The 18,379-nt window shown below is 54.1% G+C and overlaps 1 protein-coding gene across 1 annotated transcript in view; it reads right to left on the bottom strand.

Moving 5' to 3' along the window:
- Positions 1 to 18,379, bottom strand: part of hmcn2 (hemicentin 2) — a 72,031-nt gene that overhangs the window by 18,529 nt on the left and 35,123 nt on the right. The window contains exons 31-58 of the mRNA XM_088940547.1: positions 17,711 to 17,989; positions 16,392 to 16,537; positions 15,632 to 15,782; positions 14,417 to 14,659; positions 13,898 to 14,011; positions 13,485 to 13,672; positions 12,999 to 13,095; positions 12,402 to 12,563; positions 11,530 to 11,643; positions 11,022 to 11,218; positions 10,516 to 10,597; positions 9,929 to 10,060; positions 9,301 to 9,444; positions 8,804 to 8,963; positions 8,210 to 8,334; positions 7,445 to 7,628; positions 6,687 to 6,784; positions 6,036 to 6,314; positions 5,412 to 5,602; positions 4,908 to 4,989; positions 4,438 to 4,574; positions 4,051 to 4,192; positions 3,646 to 3,790; positions 2,853 to 2,980; positions 1,867 to 2,023; positions 1,286 to 1,407; positions 655 to 819; positions 326 to 433 (exon numbers count right to left, since the gene is read on the bottom strand). Coding sequence (XP_088796673.1) covers positions 326 to 433; positions 655 to 819; positions 1,286 to 1,407; positions 1,867 to 2,023; positions 2,853 to 2,980; positions 3,646 to 3,790; positions 4,051 to 4,192; positions 4,438 to 4,574; positions 4,908 to 4,989; positions 5,412 to 5,602; positions 6,036 to 6,314; positions 6,687 to 6,784; positions 7,445 to 7,628; positions 8,210 to 8,334; positions 8,804 to 8,963; positions 9,301 to 9,444; positions 9,929 to 10,060; positions 10,516 to 10,597; positions 11,022 to 11,218; positions 11,530 to 11,643; positions 12,402 to 12,563; positions 12,999 to 13,095; positions 13,485 to 13,672; positions 13,898 to 14,011; positions 14,417 to 14,659; positions 15,632 to 15,782; positions 16,392 to 16,537; positions 17,711 to 17,989 — 4,272 coding nt within the window. The remainder of the gene's footprint in view (positions 1 to 325; positions 434 to 654; positions 820 to 1,285; positions 1,408 to 1,866; positions 2,024 to 2,852; positions 2,981 to 3,645; positions 3,791 to 4,050; positions 4,193 to 4,437; positions 4,575 to 4,907; positions 4,990 to 5,411; positions 5,603 to 6,035; positions 6,315 to 6,686; positions 6,785 to 7,444; positions 7,629 to 8,209; positions 8,335 to 8,803; positions 8,964 to 9,300; positions 9,445 to 9,928; positions 10,061 to 10,515; positions 10,598 to 11,021; positions 11,219 to 11,529; positions 11,644 to 12,401; positions 12,564 to 12,998; positions 13,096 to 13,484; positions 13,673 to 13,897; positions 14,012 to 14,416; positions 14,660 to 15,631; positions 15,783 to 16,391; positions 16,538 to 17,710; positions 17,990 to 18,379) is intronic.

Raw genomic sequence — 18,379 nt, 5'->3', positions numbered from 1 at the left:
AACTGCTGCATCATGTAAACTGTTAGCTGTACAAGCTGTAGGGGAGCTAGTTCGGGCACGGCGACGTCATCGCCCTCCCTGCGCGTAGCAGGGACCTCAGCCGCCTGGGCTGGGGGAGGTCTCCTTGAGCTCACTCGGCTGGTTCCCTGTTGCGTTACTCCAGAGACCCGGATTCGCGCCCAGGTGCTGCGGGACGAAACAGGGTGGCGGAGGACACGAGACCGCGCGGAACCGCCACAGGCTTAACGCCACACGCTTAACGCCCCCCGCAGCCGTGTTCACCTCACCCCCTGACTGCCCTGCTCCAGTGTGTGCCGTCACTTACCGTGCACAGTTAGGGTGATGTGCTTGTAGGCCACCCCAGCGGCGTTGCGGGCAGAGCAGGTGTATCTTCCTGCATGGCTGGGGGTCACAGCTGTGATCTCCAGGACACCTGGGGGGGACACAGAGGTCATCCCAGTGACAACTCAACCTCAGGATGCTTAGGAGACCCGATCTGCTCTCCAGTAAAACTGCCCCTACCCGCAAATTCTTTCGTTCAGGTTTTGGAACATCAAGTTAGAGGATATTGATAACCAGAATGAATTTTGCACTAAAGCAAAAAATAGAATCGTAATCATTTTTTGAGATAATGTGAATGTGAATGGTGCTTACCTGTGGGCAGGACCCTATAGCTGCCACCTCTGCTGCCCAGCCGTGCTCCACTCTTTGTCCAGCTGACCTCGGGCTCAGGACGCCCCGTGACGTGGCAGGGGAGAATCACGGGGGACATCTTGGTCGCCGTGACAACAGTGACATCATCCTCAATGGAAGGTGGGACTGCGCCCAGCAGGAGGAGAGAGAGGGAGAGATGATGGGCATCGAAGGAGAAGAAAATTCACACAATTCCCAGTTTACTACAAGAAAGCACCCTGCCATAGCTGAATCAATAGCCTAAACATTTATACGTATTGTTTTAAAAGCCAAGGGCGTTTCATCCACTCTGTCACAGGAAATGCTTAAATATTTTCCTTGCACAAATTTTTGTTTGAGACCTTGTTTCAGCACAAGCTGGGATAGAAAGAGGCAGTGTTGAGCAGCACCTCTGGCCGAGGTGGACTGGAGATTAACCCAGACTTTACTACATCAACTGTTGACAAAAAAGAAACCCAAATCATTTATGCAACTCAACAAGGCGTTGAAAAAAAATCTGATCAGCGATTGCTTGTGCCCCCTGGGGGCTGAAGCTCCAGTCCGGTCGGCGCGGGTCGGCATTGCGATGGCCTGCAAGACCGCAGGGCTGCACCTTGCAGGGCGACCTCGACGAGCCTGCGCTCCTCTCCAGCCTCGTTGGCTGCCGTGCACTCAAAGTAGCCTTCGTCCTGGCTGGCCGGGGAGGTGATGACCAGCGACCCTGAAGACAGCAGCCTTGGAAAGGAAAACCAGCGAACAGTGAGGACCCGGGCAGCTGCTGCAGCTCTCACACGGCTGTACGACGCCTGTGTCGTCCGCCCACAGGTAGCGCGTGCTTTACCATACTCTACCTTCCTGCACTCCGCTTTTACCATGATTCCACTTGGCCTTACACTCTACCTAACACTGCACCCTGCAGTGACCCCAGTTCAACCTGTTCTTCCATGGGTGTGACATCTCCTAAGGCAACAGGAGGCCTTCACCTCTCCCACAATCTCATTACAAACCAGAGTGAGTCCCAGAGGGCCAGAAACCACTGAAACCTCTGCACGTATTAACACTACGAGTGGCAGCACTGAAGTGGTATTATTCATTTATTTAAATGAGGCCCTTTAACCCATCAATGTGCACCACCTTCACGGCAGTTACTGGTCTGGACGGGTGTTGGTAACCAGATATAAGCGACTGAGCCACCTGTAAGCCCCTGGCTGGCGCGAGAGGTCGAGGGGGGAGCCGTTCCTCTTCCAGGTCACCCGGGGGGGGGGCGTGCCGGAGGCCTCGCAGCTGAGGGAGGCCCTCACCCCCTCCGTCACCGTCACGTTGGGGGGCCCCGGGCTGATCGAGGGACCCACTGCGCGCACGGAGGAAAGGAGAGGTGAGAACGAGGGAGGGGGGGACAACCAGCCTCAGTGAAGGGCAAATCGATCGGCCCTTGTTGCTGTTGCTGTTGCTGTTGTTGGTTTTCATCGGCGGTGCCCAGTGGAGACGTGCTCCAGCCGGGCGACCTGTGACCCGAGCTGCAGTCCCAGTCTCTCAGGCTGGTCAGTAAATCTCGGGCACACCATACTGTAAATTCACGGACGTTATAGACAAATCTTCCAAATTTCCAATGAAGCACAAAATCGTGAACTTTCTGAAAGTACTGTAAGTACTGCAAACTCGCATTTGAGCTCTCACGAATAGCGGCCCTTCCCGCTCACTAGTCACCGTAATGACTGATGTAATGCGACGTACGCGTAAATAAGTACAGAAATTCGCCAACATGATCTGCATTCAGTTACCAAGTAAGTGGTATTTGTTGGAAAAAACAGGTCAAAACATATTTGGATTAAAAGAGATGTATTCACAAGACTGCTTGCTTATAGTGTATAGTGCTTATAGTGAATTATGGCTGCTTCACCTCACCAGAGGTTTGGGTGCCTTGTTCTGAATCACAGAATATGGAGCTGCACACACCTGGAAATTTCATCTATCTTGTGGTGTAAATCGGAGGTTTAAAAGTTACTGTGTAAATTTTACTTTCACTGTGGTTTGAAATGCACTCGCCAGTGCCGATTCTTTCTAACCCAGAAATATACAAACAGCCCCGCAGCTCCCCTTTAACAGGGCGATGGAGCCTGACACCCCCACCCAGACGAGCCCAAGGGGGCGCTGTGCCGCGGCGGGGAGGGGGTCCGTACCGTGCACCCGCAGGTCGATCCCTCTGTGCTCCGAGCCAGCGGGATTGGAGGCGGTGCAGTGGTAGCGGCCCGCGTCGGACACCCGGACCACGGCGATCCGCAGGGATCCCTCCGGCAGGACCTCGTGCCTGGAGGGGGCACAACAGCAGCAGCTTTCAGGGGCACAGAAGAAAGCCCGCAGGCCCTACGGGGTTTTGTTTCCTGAAATACCAAAATCTACCTCTGAAAGCACCATCCCCTTTGCTGTAAAAATACCACAGTGGTCCCCTGCTGGAAGGTAAGTTGGTGATGTACTAATACATAACATTTTAATTTTACTTCCTGGCTAAAAGGGGGGGATGCTAGTCTTTGCTCACTGCATCATTCGCTCTACTGCAAACAGTACAGACGTGTCACCGGGTAGAGCATGCCAGCTGAGGTGAGGAAATGTAGCCAGCAAGCATTTAACATGTTAAAACTCTGTCGGCTGATTTTACAGAGGCTAGTGACACTGCAGGGCTCCAGAAACCTAAAATAACGTTAAGTCCAATCCAGGTTGTCCTAATTAGGGTCTGTTAATTAAAGTCTACTGAAAATGATTGGCCCATGCCGTCAAGCCCCACCTGAAAGAATAGACTGAGGCTGGAGATGGGGGTGGGGGGGCTTCACTGGGAGTGAAAGTAAGGTACTGTACGTCCTCTGCCTAACTAGCTTCAGGATTCAATGCTGTCTGTATTTATGTTCTGTGAATGTCCAGTGATGGACTCCCCCCAGTTCCCTAGCAGCATGCTCTGTGGCTGCCACTTGTCCTGACCTGGCGTGCTCCTGGACCAGTGGGGCGCCATCTTTCCTCCATGTGACGGTGGGGGCGGGCAGTCCTTCAGCCACACAGGGCAGCACAGCCCCCTGACCGGCATGGGCAGTGACCAGTGAGGAGCCAGCCTGAATCCCGGGTGGCACTGCGGTGCAGGGATAACGAGGAGCCGTCAGTCACGAACAGGGACTCACAGAGGGGTGGGAAAACTGCTCTCTTTCCAAGTGAAGGCTTTGTCAGGTCAAAGAAAAAACACAGATTCATACGACAAAAGAATGAAAGTGCGAGGAGGAGAAACCGCTTTCAAGGCCTTTATACCACCAGATTCCAACAGCCTTGCATTAAAAATAAACACCGCACCCCTCGGCGCTGCGCCCCCCGCAGGACACGGGAGACCTTGCCCACCTTGCACCTCCACAGTGAAATCCAGCCGGCTGCTCCCGGCGACGTTGGTGGCCACGCAGCTGTACTGCCCGCCGTCCTGGGCGACGACCTCCTGGATCTCCAGGAACTGACCGCCTGCCAGACTCTGGACGCGCCCCCCGAGCTGGACGGAGACAGGGAGAGAGCGGCGCCCCCCACCGCGAGGGCCCAGGTCTATCACAGCGGGAAGGCGAGCAAAGTCGAGCCGCAGGTGTTTTTTTCCGCCATCCGCCATTTTCATTTTTAGTCCTTTAAAGGTGCCACCAGACGGGCTGATCAGCCCTCGGGCTCAATGGCGTCTCCCTCCCCCCGGCGGTTTCAGGAAAGGCTCAAACGCAGCCGCTGCCCTGGGCCTGTGCCCCCCCTCACCTGCAGCTTGGCGCCGTCCTTGTGCCACTGGATGGCAGGCGGGGGCTCGCTGTCGGACTGGCACTCCAGGGTCAGGTGTCCTTTGGCCACTGCCGTCACCGTCCTGGAGTCCGCGGAGCCCAGCAGGGTGGGGGGCACTGGAACAACACAGCAGCGCCACCCCCTGAGTCCTCTCCTGCTTGGAATGGCCGGTCATCCTCTGTCTCACATCCACCTCGTGTGCCACCACTGACGAGCTACGGCTCGGCCTCGCGGCTGTGACCCCTGCTGCTCAGCGGGGAGAGCGAGGGCTGCAGGACGGGCTCCTCGGACCCGCCCCCCCACCCCCACCCCCATCCAGTCACCTTCCGCTGTGCCTCGGATCGGCCTCCGCTCCCGCCCGCAGGAGCCCTGTGTCCGACGCTCACCTTGCGGCAGGCCCACGGCGGAAAGGCGCTCCTTACCCGCCGCCCTCCTCGAACAAGCCTCACCTTGAACCCGGATCCAGTGGTTCCTCCCATCCTCCCCTGCGGGGCTGCTGGCCAGACAGGTGTACAGACCCGCGTCCTCCACCTGCCGGCGCACGGGCAAAAGAGAGACAACGCTAAGGGTGGGGATCTGGGGACAGGTCAAGGGGCGCTGGGCCTACTGGAGCGGCAAACGCAGAGTGTTGGTTTGGGCCCCAGCTGCTGAGACGGAGCCTGAGGTGTCTTTTGCTGGCAGGCTGTATTGGCTGTTTTTGTAGCCTTGGCTTGGGTTTCACCGTATCGGCTCTGTTCTTTAAACCACGATGGTTCTGCTTTAGTGCATTTCCCACAGTGCACCACTTTAACGGGAGAGGGTTCAGAAAACACAACCACACAAACCCCAAATCAAGAATCTCCGACCCCAGGGAGCAAGTAACCCAGAAAACGGGTGGAAAGTGGTTCCCAGTGCCAATCAGTTCCCACGCCTCGAACCCTTGGCCAGGCGGGGGGGGGGGGTGGGGGGCCCACCTGTATCCTGCCTATCCTCAGCAGCTGCCCCTGCCTCTGTGTGACCGCCGCCCCCTGCAGGGGCCGCCCGTCTTTGAGCCAGCTCAGGGTGGGAGGGGGGACGCCCTCGGCCGCACACTCCAGCTCCAGGGGGCTGTGCACGGCGACGGACACTTCCTCCGGGGACCCGGTAGCCAATATCTTCGGAGGCTCTGGGGAGACAAAGCGGCCGCAGAGGGCCGAGAGTTGGAAACGCCAGCCGGCTTCGGGGACGCAGGAGCAGCGGGGCGACTGGCGCAGGCAAAAGGCACGCTGGTGTGGCACGACGCGTCACGCCCGAGAGGCAGCAGGCGGAGAGCTGAAGGGTTTTTGTCTTTACAAAGAGTGAAGGATGATTAAAGTTCCACTGTTTCCATAATGCACTACCGTACCTTCGCTCTGCTACGCTCTGCTATTCTTGATTTGTTGCTTTTGCAACAATCCTAGTGCTTGACACCTAGTGCTAATGCTTTTTATTCACCTTTACTACTGAGAAACAGCACACAGCGCACACCCGGCGTGAGTGTGGGTCGGTACAGCGCACACCGGCGTGAGTGTGCACGTCGGTACAGCGCACACCGGCGTGAGGGTGCACTCCTGCCTTACCCAGCACGGTCAGGTTGAAGGTCTTGGTGCTGCTGCCGGCCTGGTTGCTGGCCACACAGCTGTAGTGCCCCGCGTCGTGCGGCGTGACGGCGGGCAGGCGCAGGCGGGTCTCCTGTCCGTCCGACAGCAGGTTGCGGTGCAGCGAGAGGGGCTGGCCGTCCTTGAACCAGGACAGCGAGGGCGGCGGGACGCCCCGGGCCTCGCAGGTGAAGGTCACCACCGACCCCGTCACCACGGTCACCTGCTCCGAGGGCTCGGAGCGATCCACTCCGGGCGGCACTGCCACACACACACGGACACAAAGGGAGACGCTGAAGCCGCTTCAGCAGGACTGAGATAAATTTCCTAGCTCTTCATCTTCACACAGGCAGTTAAATCGTCACGCCCTGCAGGGGGCAGGGAAAGCACTACTTGCTTGTCTCGTGTGGTCATGTTACATGAAAGTAACAAAAACGTTTCAGAAAGAAAACTAAAAGATCGCTTGCCTTTCTAAAAAATGCAGAAACCTGCCTAATGGCCTTTACGTCACAAGTGCCTTTATCACCTGAATAAATTTGAGCTCCTTCGGCTCCTGAGAGTGTGCAAAACCTGTTTCACGTCAGTGCAGTTTTGTTTTGTTTGTACATCACTTCCTCCGTCTCCCAGGAGTACCTTGAACCTGCACATCATAGCTGAGCTCCGCCTGTCCAGCTGGGCTGCGGGCCACACAGGTGTAAACTCCGGAGTCGGACAGGTGAGCTGGTGAAATCCTGCGGCACAAAGCACAGCACGAGGCTTGTCAGCTGGAGCTGCACGACACTACCTTTCAGCGTGGTCAGACAGGTCACCAGGGGAAGGCACCAGCTCACGCGTTGTCCTTCCACTTCAAGAGCACTCAGGTGTTAGTGCTAAGATGAGGGTCATACATCCACATGAGAAAAACATTTAACTCAACGTATTTGCATTAGGGATGAATGATGCATTAAAAAATGAAAGCAATCCTGATGTGAAGAATTCAGGGGTGTGTAAAAAAGGTTACAATTGACAGTAGGCCATTTAAACCAGTTAGCTCATTTAGCAGCTCGACGCTGCTTCTTGAAAGACACCAGAGTATCAAGCTTCAACCTCATGGCTGGGCAGCTTGTTCCACACCCCCACATCTCTTTGTGTAAGGAAGTGCCCCCCCCTTTGGGTTTTTAAAGCTGAAAAGAAAGCGTACAAGGAATTTATGAAGTTTCCTGTACTCTTCCTAATATACCAGGTGAATGAAATCTTTCATTTCACTCCAGAGGCAACATCATTCTTCAATCTGAGGAGCCGAGGTCAAACTGCCCCCTCCGACGCCACCATCCCGTCAGCTGGGAGACCGCTTCCCTACTCGACACCCTCACACACGCAGGAGCGCGTCGGGGGTCCGGACAGGGGCTGACCTGAGGGCGGTGTCTGAAGAGAGCAGGCGTGTGCGAGGGGAGAGGCTCAGCGGGCGTCCGTTCCTCAGCCAGGCGAGCCGCGGCGGGGGGTTGCCCGCGGCCTGGCACTGCAGGGTCACCACGCCATCCTGGGCCGCCGTCACCAGCCTGGGCTCCGCCGAATAGCCCGCGATGGCAGGGGGCACTACGATGAGCACAGTACAGTTTTGTCATTGCAAAGCTTTTATTTCTTTTCAGATCGAAAATTCAAGTCAATTTTCTTTCAATTACCCTTTCAAATGACTAAATTAAATACTAAAAGAGCACAAAAGAAGACTCTGAGCTCCCAAAAAGAGAGAAATACAGACACTGCATTGCAGGACAACAGTCACTGCTGACCTCTGCTGGCCAGATAGACACACTACATGTGTATATCCACATAAGGACGGTGACAGTGGAGCAGCAGTAAGGATGGCACCAGTGCCTCACAGCCCTTGAGCCCTGGGTTCGATTCTGGTCTGGTACACCAGCGTTTGCAACATTTGGGTTTTCTCTGCGTGTGCATTTTTCCTGCCACAGTAGGAATTCATGATGGAAGGTGAATTGATGCCTCTCAGCTGTCCCTGCAGGCGTGTGCCCCACAGGCGTCCTGTGTAGGATGAGGATGAGGACGTGGATGAGAATGTGTAGGACGAGGTGCAGTTTTCTCTCTGCGCAGCCATGCAGTGTATGTGCCTGCCGTGCGGGGGCGTATCCTGTCCGCGACTGAGGACGAGCCAGACTGACCCATCACCACGAGAGTGTAGATCCTGCTCTCGCGGCCAGCAGGGCTCTCCGCCAGGCAGCTGTACGTCCCCGAGTCGGCAGCCCGCAGCCCCAGGAGCCTCAGAGAGGCCCCATCAGGAGACACCCTGGAACACACACAGACACCGCACCTTGCTGAGCTGGAGAGCATGAGTACCGAGCTCTAGTGAAACTGTCCGCATCAGGGGGAACTCCCGACGCTGAAATGGGTCAGTTTGATACTTCATCAACAGAAGAGACTACCACAGATACATAACAAGGGGGTGTTCAATTTATATACCCCGTCATTATGAAATATTCTAGACTTCACAGCTACAATCAAAGGTACAGTAGGAGTCACTGCAGCCCCCCGGTGCAGTACAGCACAAGTTCTGCCTACTAGGTCCAGGCAGAGAAATTAGAGATTAAACAGCTAATAAAGCTTCGTTAGTACAAGAAAAGCACGAATTGTGTGTGGCACCACGACTGGCCCCTAGATATGTTATATAGTAAATTTACAGTATTATAATACATATTATGCCTGTTGGTGCTTGCAAATGGAAAAGCCAGGTGTTTGATGAAAGTATTGAAACACACTGCAGATGCTCTGTGTCCGCGAGGTCCAAGGGTGCCCCATCTTTCAGCCACTTCAGCTGGGGTTTCGGGGTGCCCATGGCCAGGCACTCCAAGGTCAGCTCCTCTCCCACGGGCACGCTGAGCTCGGTGGGGCGGCCCGAGCCGAGGATGCTGGGAGGCACTGAAATAAAACCACACCGACACATAAGCAGCCTCTGGGGAAGAGACATCAGTCAGTAGCTCAACAGGGATGGTTAGCATTCGGGCAACGCCACCATAGTTAATTAATTCAGCCGTATACTGAGCCCCTTGAGAAAGCAATTAAATACCTCTGAAGTCAGAGAGCCCAAACCGCCTAAACCTTAGACAAAAAAAAAACATGAGTTTTTAAAAGTGGGAGTGAATCTGCTTAGGATAATGCCCTGAGCCAATCAATGTGCTTCTGTTGACTGGGATTCTGTGTTTAGCACAACTGACCTTCTCCGAAAGACTACAGGTTGAGCCAGAGCCTGGCCTACCTTGCACGGTGACCCTGTAGTCCTTGTGCGTCTCCCCCTCGCTGTTCCTCGCCTGGCAGGTGTACGTGCCGGTGTGAGAGAGCTGGAGGGGTCCGAGCTCCAGCCTGCTGCCCCCTGCCGCCCAGCGCCACTGGATGCTACTCTCTGTGCACCACACACACACACAGGGCAAAGTCACATGGCTGGTCACCTCCCCTCCCCTCACATCAGACCACGCATGAACAGAAACACGTTCAGGGCAGGGCGGCTGTGGAACCGACAGCCAGGGAAACGCTGCCCACGGGTTAAAACGTCTTTGCCTCTATCGGAGAACCTTAATCATGCGCGGATGGAGATAATTACCTGTTAGGCTTGGGAGGAAAATCAAACTACAGTCAGCGTTATGTGACTGTTATAACTATGACAGCAGAGGTCAAGATTATTCAGAGAGGTACTGCATTTGTCCTATTACTGAAGTGTGTTTGCAATTATCTGCTGCCCTTATCCGCAGCTGGTGTCAGTGCAGTAGATTGAGGACAGACTAATGAAAAAAAAAAATAATTTGGTAAGAACATTTCTGCAGTTCTAGCTTTGCCCCTTGTTGACAAACAAAGCAACAAGCTGACTGCTTGCTGTTGCCTGTTCTTACCAATAGGGGCGCCGTCCTTCAGCCAGGTGATGCTGGGAGCAGGGACACCTGTGGCTTCGCAGAGGAGCGTCAGGTGAGTGCCCAGGGTCCTGGTCACGGTTTGCTGGAGGGGCTGGTCCAGGACAGGGGGAACTGGGAAGCGACATTTCAGCAGGTTTCCAGACACCCGAAGGAAAATGAGAAAGACCGCCATCGCCCTCAGTGTGTAATGGGCTGCCCCTGCTCTTTAAACTGAATGAGCAAACCTCCTGGGCCCAATCAAACCACTGTAAGAGAGGCGAGGTTCTTTAAAGATTGCCTCTGTCCGGCCGCCCATATCAATACAAACCAGATACCTGGCTCATTCTAAAATCCACAAAGAAAACTTACCACTAAGTGTAAAGTGTAAGACTTAGCCGTAATCTGGTGAGGACTGAGAGCCAATAAATATCATCTTAAACAGCAACAGCTTTATCCCACAGAGGACTGGTGTCCTGTGTACTGCAGGTGCCCACAGTGAGTGGCGAGCTTACGATCAATGCGATTTCAAAACTGCATTATGAAAGGCAGAGACGGGGGGGGGGAATAGAGTCACAGGCCACTCCTACCGTGCGCAGTCAGGCGGAATGTCCTGTCCACTTGTCCAGCGATATTTGACACCTTGCAGGTGTACAGGCCACTATCAGCAACCTGAGGACAGAAATCACAGAGCACACCTTAAACAAGTGCTGCACAGAGGTGTGCAGGCGACTGCTGCAGCCTCACAGCCTCAGGACCACCTTCTGCTTTGACTGTTCTCCCTGCGGTGTTTTCTCTTTCTCTAGGTGATCTGGTCGCCTTTCAGCTCCCAGGGGCATGCAGGCTGGGTTAACTGGTTTCTGTAGAATGTGTGTGTGTGTGGTCACCTGTGAAGGACAAGTGCTCTTTCAGCGATTTGGTGCAGCTTGCCTCAATGACAGGGTCAGCTCAGTTCCAAAAAGCGAAAGCAGGTGAGGTGATGTCGAGGACCTGAATCGGGGAGCCCTGGTTTTATTTTGTTCACGGTGTTGCCGCTGATCACGTGGTGGAGTGTGAAGTGAAGAGGCTGGTGGCTAAGGGGTGGAAATCGGAGTACCTGCACCCCCTGGATCTCCAGCCGGTGTCGGTCCATCGTCAGCCTGTGATCCGGTGCCAGCTGCAGCCCGTTGCGGTACCAGGTGACCTCGGGCTCCGGCACACCCTGCGCATCGCAGTGTAGGGTGACGGAGCCACCAGCACGAGGGGTCATGACCTCCTTGTCTAGATCTGGGTGTGGCTTAAACGTGGGCGGGGCTTTAACAAGAAATGGGAGTGGTTATCATGGGGGTGGGGCTACATATGTGGCTACTGCTTTGCTGGGCTGCATCAGGAAAGTACCCTGTCATTAGCCTATCACAACTGAGGCATTGTGTTAATGAGATCCCTTGCTTACACACATTCAAATACATCACTACAATATACTTAGGTCAAATCTCACTGTGACAACATCAGTTAATCTCAAAACACTTTCATTCTGCATCAAGCGTGTAAAAGTATTCTGCATTTTCCTCCACAACCTGAAAGCGGAGGTGACATCAACACGGTGACATCAGAGTGTGTCTCACCGTAGACGCTGAGGAGGAGGTGCTTCTCGCTCTGACCAGCAGGGTTAGTGGCCGTGCAGATGTACAGCCCCGCGTCAGCCAGCTGAGCCCTGGGCAGCTGCAGCACCTGACTCCCTGGGGAGAGGAACACAGGTCCACACTGGCACCGCAGCACTGGGCGAGCAGGACTGTCACCCGGAGCACATTGATACTGGCCGGCAAGGTGACATTTGGATCCGGTGGTACTGTCTGTACAGTGAAATCCAGTACAAAGGGGTCCTGTCCAACCTTCCTTATTGCTCAGAGTATGTACCTCACGGCAACACAATCTGCAGAGTCGACTGTGATGCATAATGGGCACAGCGAGCATTATAGTGCCTAAAGCAGACATGCATGGAAACTGCGTTTGTCTGAACCTGGGAAAGGCATGTTTGAAGCATCCATAACACTCCAGTGTACATCTGTATTACTAATGCTTTACTTAAACCAAGGAGGTGACAGGGCCCTTCTTAAATTAAGGATCAATTAAGCAATTAAAGCACTGGTTGAAGTAATGCAAGACAAGTCCTGCAATGCAATGGATGAGAAGTCCCATGATTGCTTTCCCTTGGACTGACTGATGGACAGGAGAATGAAAAGGGAACCCAGCAGGTCTGAGAGTTGAGAGTTGAAATAAGAACAGAGGAAGCAAGGTGAGAGTCCAGTCCGACTGCCAGAGCTGAGACATTGAGGACTGAACTGTGTCTTAGTGTATCGGCTGGAGCTCAGAGAGGAAGAAAGTGTAGCACATCTGATGAAACTAACAGGCTGTAAGGGTGATTGTCTGAGTGTTATAACAGAGCTGTGGGTCTCCAAGTGATACAGGAGATTCCTTTTGAAATGATACCTCTTACCTGGCAAGATCTGGAGGCCGCTGCCAAAATGCAGAGTTTTCCCATCTCGAGCCCAGGAGATCTCGGGTGAGGGGTACGCCTGCACGTCACACAGCAGTGACACCATGTGACCTTCGATCACACTGATGTGCTCCGGGTTCGCCCCCACAATCCTAGGAGGAACTGGGCAGGTGGGCCAGCGTTAATACACCGCAGTGCACCCGCCACCTTAATTCATAACAGCCGTCACAACCAGCCAGAAAGGTTTTAATCACTCCGGTACTGCAGTAAACCTCATGCACAACATAAACAGCAATATTACTTACACTGCAGAGACTACAAAAATAAAGAGAGCGTATACCACTGTTGCCTAAAATACTCATGTTACCGCTTCATGTTATTTGCAAGAAAACAAACTGATGCTGATGGATGATTAGGTACATTTAGCAGGTTTGGTCTGCTCCGCATGAACCTTCAGTTTAAAACAGTTCTTTTAAACCACACAACTGAAACGCCAAGAGAAACCGAAGACGTGAGCTATCCTAGATCCCTAGCTTGTGAAGCAGTTTGCTCACCAGCTGTACTGGACTATTGGGAGTTCACACACTTCCGACTCACCTTGTACAGTCAGGCTGAAGAGTTTCTCAGCTGAGCCCACCTTATTCTCAGCCACACACAGGTACCCGGCCATATCAGAGCTCTGCACCATGTCGATCTGGGAAGGAGGCAGGGCAGAGTTAGACAGAGCCGGCAAGGAGGAACAGGAAGGACCTGGATCACCGAATTCCCTCTATTTCTATGCAATTACTAGCAGTTAATACCCACATCATGCCCAACACAGAAACAGCACAATGGAGTTTTAATATACTTCTGCATCTTCAAGGACAGTGGTTTAAGACTTCCTAGCTCTCCATACATGTTTTTGATCGTACGATTTTAGGAAGACTGTCCTTTTTCAATGTGTTTACTGAACAGGACTTTCTGTCTTTTAATATGCATCCCCGACTACTTGACTACCTCACTCATGTGCACTAGGTTAAACCAGCACAGCCGAACCCTGGCAGACGGCGACAGAAGTGGCTGCCCCGCGAGGTGACCCCTGACCTGCAGCAGCTTCCCGTCCTCCAGGATGTGATGCCGCGCGCCGCCGTACAGAGGCGCCCCATCCTTGAGCCAGGAGATCGCCGGCGGCGGGGTGCCCGACACCTCGCACCTCAGCTGGGCCGTAGAGTTGACCACCATCCCTACCTCCTCCACAAAGTCCCCTGCCTGGCCGAGGATCACCGGAGGCACTGCCAATGAGGGGAAAGGAGATCACTGAGGCTTGATTGGCTCTTCCATGCCACACTACAGTCTCAGTGCCAAGCTAGCTGTGTGCCCCCTCCGCTAGGCACATGACACAGCCCAGCCTGAAGCTGCCTGCGGTGTAAGGTGCAGCTGTGCTGTCAGTGAGAACGGACTGGGCCCCAGACCCTGGAGCGGCAGTGCAGCAAGGCGCAGACGGGCAACAGGCCTACCCAGCACCTCCAGCTCGTAGTGCATGCGGTCCTCCCCAGCCTCGTTGACCGCCTGGCACGTGTATTTCCCGGCATCCTCCACTCGCGCCCTCGGGATCTGGAGAACATGACCCCCTGGAAGCACAACCACAGCATCGCTGAGCAACACCGGCGGGCGGGGGGGCAGCCCAGCATGCAAAGTGGGGAAATAACCAGAAGCACAAAAAATGACCCAGATGATCCTGCGGCACACCACGCAGGTTTAAATACTGGGCATTTCAAACGAGGGCGACGCCAGTCTTCCCATCTGCCAAGCTACACTACTGACACCCGGCAGAGCTCCTACATGGCAGAAGAGTTTTTAGCTAATTAAGGTGCCAGTTTAACTTAATGGATCTAATTCCTGTCTGAACTGAATCTGTTTTGTTTTCTACGTAATGTCTTCTATAGCTGATTTAAAACACGCCCCTGGCTCGGGCACAGTGCGAGCGTTTTTCGGAGAGCGAGAGGGACTCCGAGGGGCGGCGGCGCTGCGCCCACCTGGCAGGACTGTGACCCTCTCGCTCGTGCTCAGCTTCTTCCCGTCGTGGTACCAGGTGAGCAGCGGCGGGGGGATGGCGTTGCTCTCGCAGGACAGGGTCACGGGGCTGTTGGCCACCACCTCCCGCCTCTCCGTCATCCCCTCCGCCTCTCCCTCCTCCTCCTCCTCTTCCTCCTCCCCACCCCGCTCGCCCAGTTCCCACGCGGACGGGCGGCCATGGGAGCGCTGAAACACGGGAGGCACTGCGGAGGAGCACAGGGAAAGAACAACAAGTCACAGTGGCCATCCATGGGAAAGGGTGAAGATTTAGAGACGCCAGGGTCTGGAGACTGGAGCCCAGATGGCGTCAGTATGGCTCTGACAACGCCAGGGTCTGGAGACTGAAGCCCAGGTGGCGTCAGTATGGCTCCGACAACGCCAGGGTTCTGGAGCCCAGATGGCGTCAGTATGGCTCTGACAACGCAAGATGGCGTCAGTATGGCTCTGAGACTCTGACAATGCCAGAGTCTGGAGACTGGAGCCCAGGTGGCGTCAGTATGGCTCTGACAACGCCAGGATCTGGAGACTGGAGCCCAGATGGCGTCAGTATGGCTCTGACAACGCTAGATGGCGTCAGTATGGCTCTGACAACGCTAGATGGCGTCAGTATGGCTCTGACAACGCCAGGGTTCTGGAGCCCAGACTGGCGAGTATCGTGCTGGTATAACCCAGACGTGCTGCTTTGACATCATCCTCAGACTCGGCATTGTGTGGACAGGGCAGATACTGTAGCATGTAGTGCAAGAACAATACATGACCGGCACCGAGTTCTGTCATGTTGAATTAACCCTCTCTCCAGACACCTCGCTATCTTCCATTACGTCATTTAGAGATCATTAGGAACAAAAATCAGAAAATCCTTTAGCCATCCAGGAGCAGGCTTCCCTTCAACGAAACTTTACTTGGTGAATTGATCAATTTCTCATACAAGTATTCCTAATACTCAAAAAACAGGTGATTTAAGGAGACAGCATGAGAATAACTGGACATGGTCTCTCCAGGTTCAAGATCTATGAGGTGTCAGGTTACTAGATAGATAGGCTATCCTGCAGGTTGTCTCATCTTAGAGAGCCACCTGTTCAAAATCGTTCTTTTTGTTACAGGACGAAACAGGACAATCAGGGAGCTTCCTGGGACCAGGCCTGCCCACCACTCCTCTCTAGAGCACCACTGACCTTGGACACTGATGTGGACATCTTTCCTGTCCTCTCCTGCCTCACTGGATGCCACGCAAGTGTACTGCCCTTCGTGTGAGAGGAGTGCCTTCTGTATCCGCAGGACCTGCCCCCGCTCCCCGATTTCCACGTGGGAGTCGTTCTTCAGCAGCTACAGAGACATCGGAAGAAAGCTCAGAGGTTCTCCTGGAGAACATCGTGGCTCCTTGTCTTTTACAAATCTGTACGCCCCGCTAGGACACCTCCTGCTTCTGTAAAATCAGGTACAATAAGTCTAGAACTTCTGAAAGGCCCCTGTGTGAAAACTCTTGTTTTTTAAACAATAAAGCCATGTGCTCGTCTAGTTGAAAGCCCTGCTGCAGCTGATGGGCCTCTACAGGCACATCGATCAGAGCAGATTTTAACCATCAGATCGGACCTCCACAGATTCTGCGACATTGCAGAAAAAACACCAGTTGGAGAATAATGAGGATTATAGGTCCTGCAGAGAGAAGATACGTTAAATAACCTGGACAACAGAGAAGATTCGTACTGGTGCACCATTGTAGCCGTCGCATCATCCAGTTACACATTGGTGGCGGTAGTGGGATTCCCCATTACCTGTAAAAAGCTTGGAGTGGAGTATTCAAAAAAGCATTATATAAGTGTAAGGAATTATTATTAACTGTTACATCAAACTCATGACACAGCGGTCTTCTGAGGTCAGGGCTTCAAGGTGATTAGGCAACCTGTCGGACGTGATCAACAGCAAAGCACTCACCTGGCCATTTTTATACCACTGCACCGTGGGCTCGGGGACGCCCCTGGACTGGCAGGACAGCACCAGAGTCTCGTTGACGCGGACCTTGGCCTCCCTGGCGCCGAACCTCACGGACGCTGCGTCGTCTCCCTCGATCTGCGGAGGGACTGACCGGAGACGAAGCAGCGTGAGAGTCTGGACCACGCAGTGCAGGAGCAACACAGAGAATCGGCCACGGGCTCTGCTGAGGCCCGGAGTGTGGAACATTGCTGAGGGCTCAGTGCTGGACCAGGGTTCGAATCCTGGGCAGGACGCTGCTCTTGTACCTTTGGATGAGGCGCTTCACGAACGGACACGCCAGAGGCCGACGGTACAGAAACAAGACTTCCTTCTCAATCAGCTAATCTGGTTTAATAAAGGATTACGCCCATCCTGTTTTAAAACCCAGTCCGACTCGCTGGGCCTCGTTTCCCAGGAAATCAAATGATGTCAAAACCTCAAGCATTCTGATTCAGTTATGCTGCCGTAAACAATAAGAAATGGACAGGCTGAGTTCTTTTTTCCAGACAGAAGCCGGTGCAGAGCTTGACATGAATTACAGAGCCTGTAAAAGACAACTTCCTAGCATGCAGTATTACTTAATTACTTAAGCCAGTGCAGAAGGGGGAGAGGCTGCTCCATGCAGCTATAGCCTGATCCTTTGGAAGAAGAACCCGACAAAAGCTCTCCAGGCAAAACGAAACCCCCGGGAATTCTTGGCAAGACCAGCAGGCTTCGGCTGAAGCTCGTACAGGCGTTACAAAAAAAGATTATATGCTCATGCTCGTGGCAGCATCCAGTTTCTAAATCAATTCCTGTAGCTTACTCTTGCTCTGTATGCGTACTGCTGCCCGCTGTAACCGAACTGTGAAAATCGGCTTGATCCTGTTCATGGTGGCGAGATAAAAAGGACATCAATTTATTGGTCAGTAGAGCACAGCAGGGCTACCCCCCCCCCGCCGCTGCCACTGCCAGTTTATTTATCCATTTACTTATGTATTACATGCTGCTGTTCTGATTTCAAGGACTTTATGTGAGTTTATTTCGCCTGTGTGTTTTATACTTTTATGGGAGAAGCCAGAGACAAGTTTCCACAGTAGTGGACAAGTAGCAATCTACTCCAATTTTGGGCCTTCCAGTCCACTCCGGTTTATTACTCTCATAACACTGGCAGCTAAACCGATATATTAATCCTGTGACATATTATTACTGGTAGGTGCCGAGAGAGCCCGCCTGCAGCACGTGCCTCGCGGTTCTGCTCTGAGCCCACACGGAGGCGCTGCAGCGCCGGTCTCCCTTACCGAGCACGGTCAGGCGATAGTGCCTGAGGGCGGTGCCTGCGGGGTTGGAGGCGCGGCAGGTGTACAGGCCCGCGTCGTCTGCCCGCGCCGCCCCCAGGTGTAGCTCCCGCCCCCCCCGGGAGGAGCTCAGGCGGGCGCTGGCCAGGATCGGGCGGCTGTCCTTCAGCCAGGTCAGGCTGGGGCTGGGCACGGCCTCCGGCTCACAGGACAGGACCGCGGAGTGGCCCAGCACCACCGAAACCTCCGTGGTCTCGCCGGAGCCGGCGAAGCTGGGGGGCGCTGGGAGCGAAGGCGAGCAAGACAGACAGAGGGCGAGAAAGACATGTTCTTGAAAAATCTGAATTTGCTAGGAACTGTTTTTATCAGATACACACCTGGTTTGGAATCGCCACTCTTTAACACTCAACTTGCAGGCCAGCAGGTACCCAGCGAGTCACAGGGCTGCCGTTTGCTTCAGGGGCAAGAGATCCCTGGCAAACTCATCCCAACGTTGCCTCAGTGGCATACAGCCACTTGTTTGGCTTGGGGTCAGAGCGCAGGGTCAGCCATTGTACAGCGCCCCTGGAGCAGCTGGGGTTCAGGGCCTTGCTCAGGGGCCCAACGGAGTTGGATTCCTCTGCCGGCCGCGGGATTTGAACCGGCAACCTTCCAGTCACAGGCGCAGATCCT

Source organism: Atractosteus spatula, chromosome 23, assembly GCF_055471065.1.
Source record: "Atractosteus spatula isolate fAtrSpa1 chromosome 23, fAtrSpa1.hap1, whole genome shotgun sequence".
Lineage (NCBI taxonomy): Eukaryota > Metazoa > Chordata > Actinopteri > Semionotiformes > Lepisosteidae > Atractosteus > Atractosteus spatula.
The sequence above is the reverse complement of the archived record's forward strand: the minus strand, read 5'-3'. Positions and strand labels throughout refer to the sequence as shown.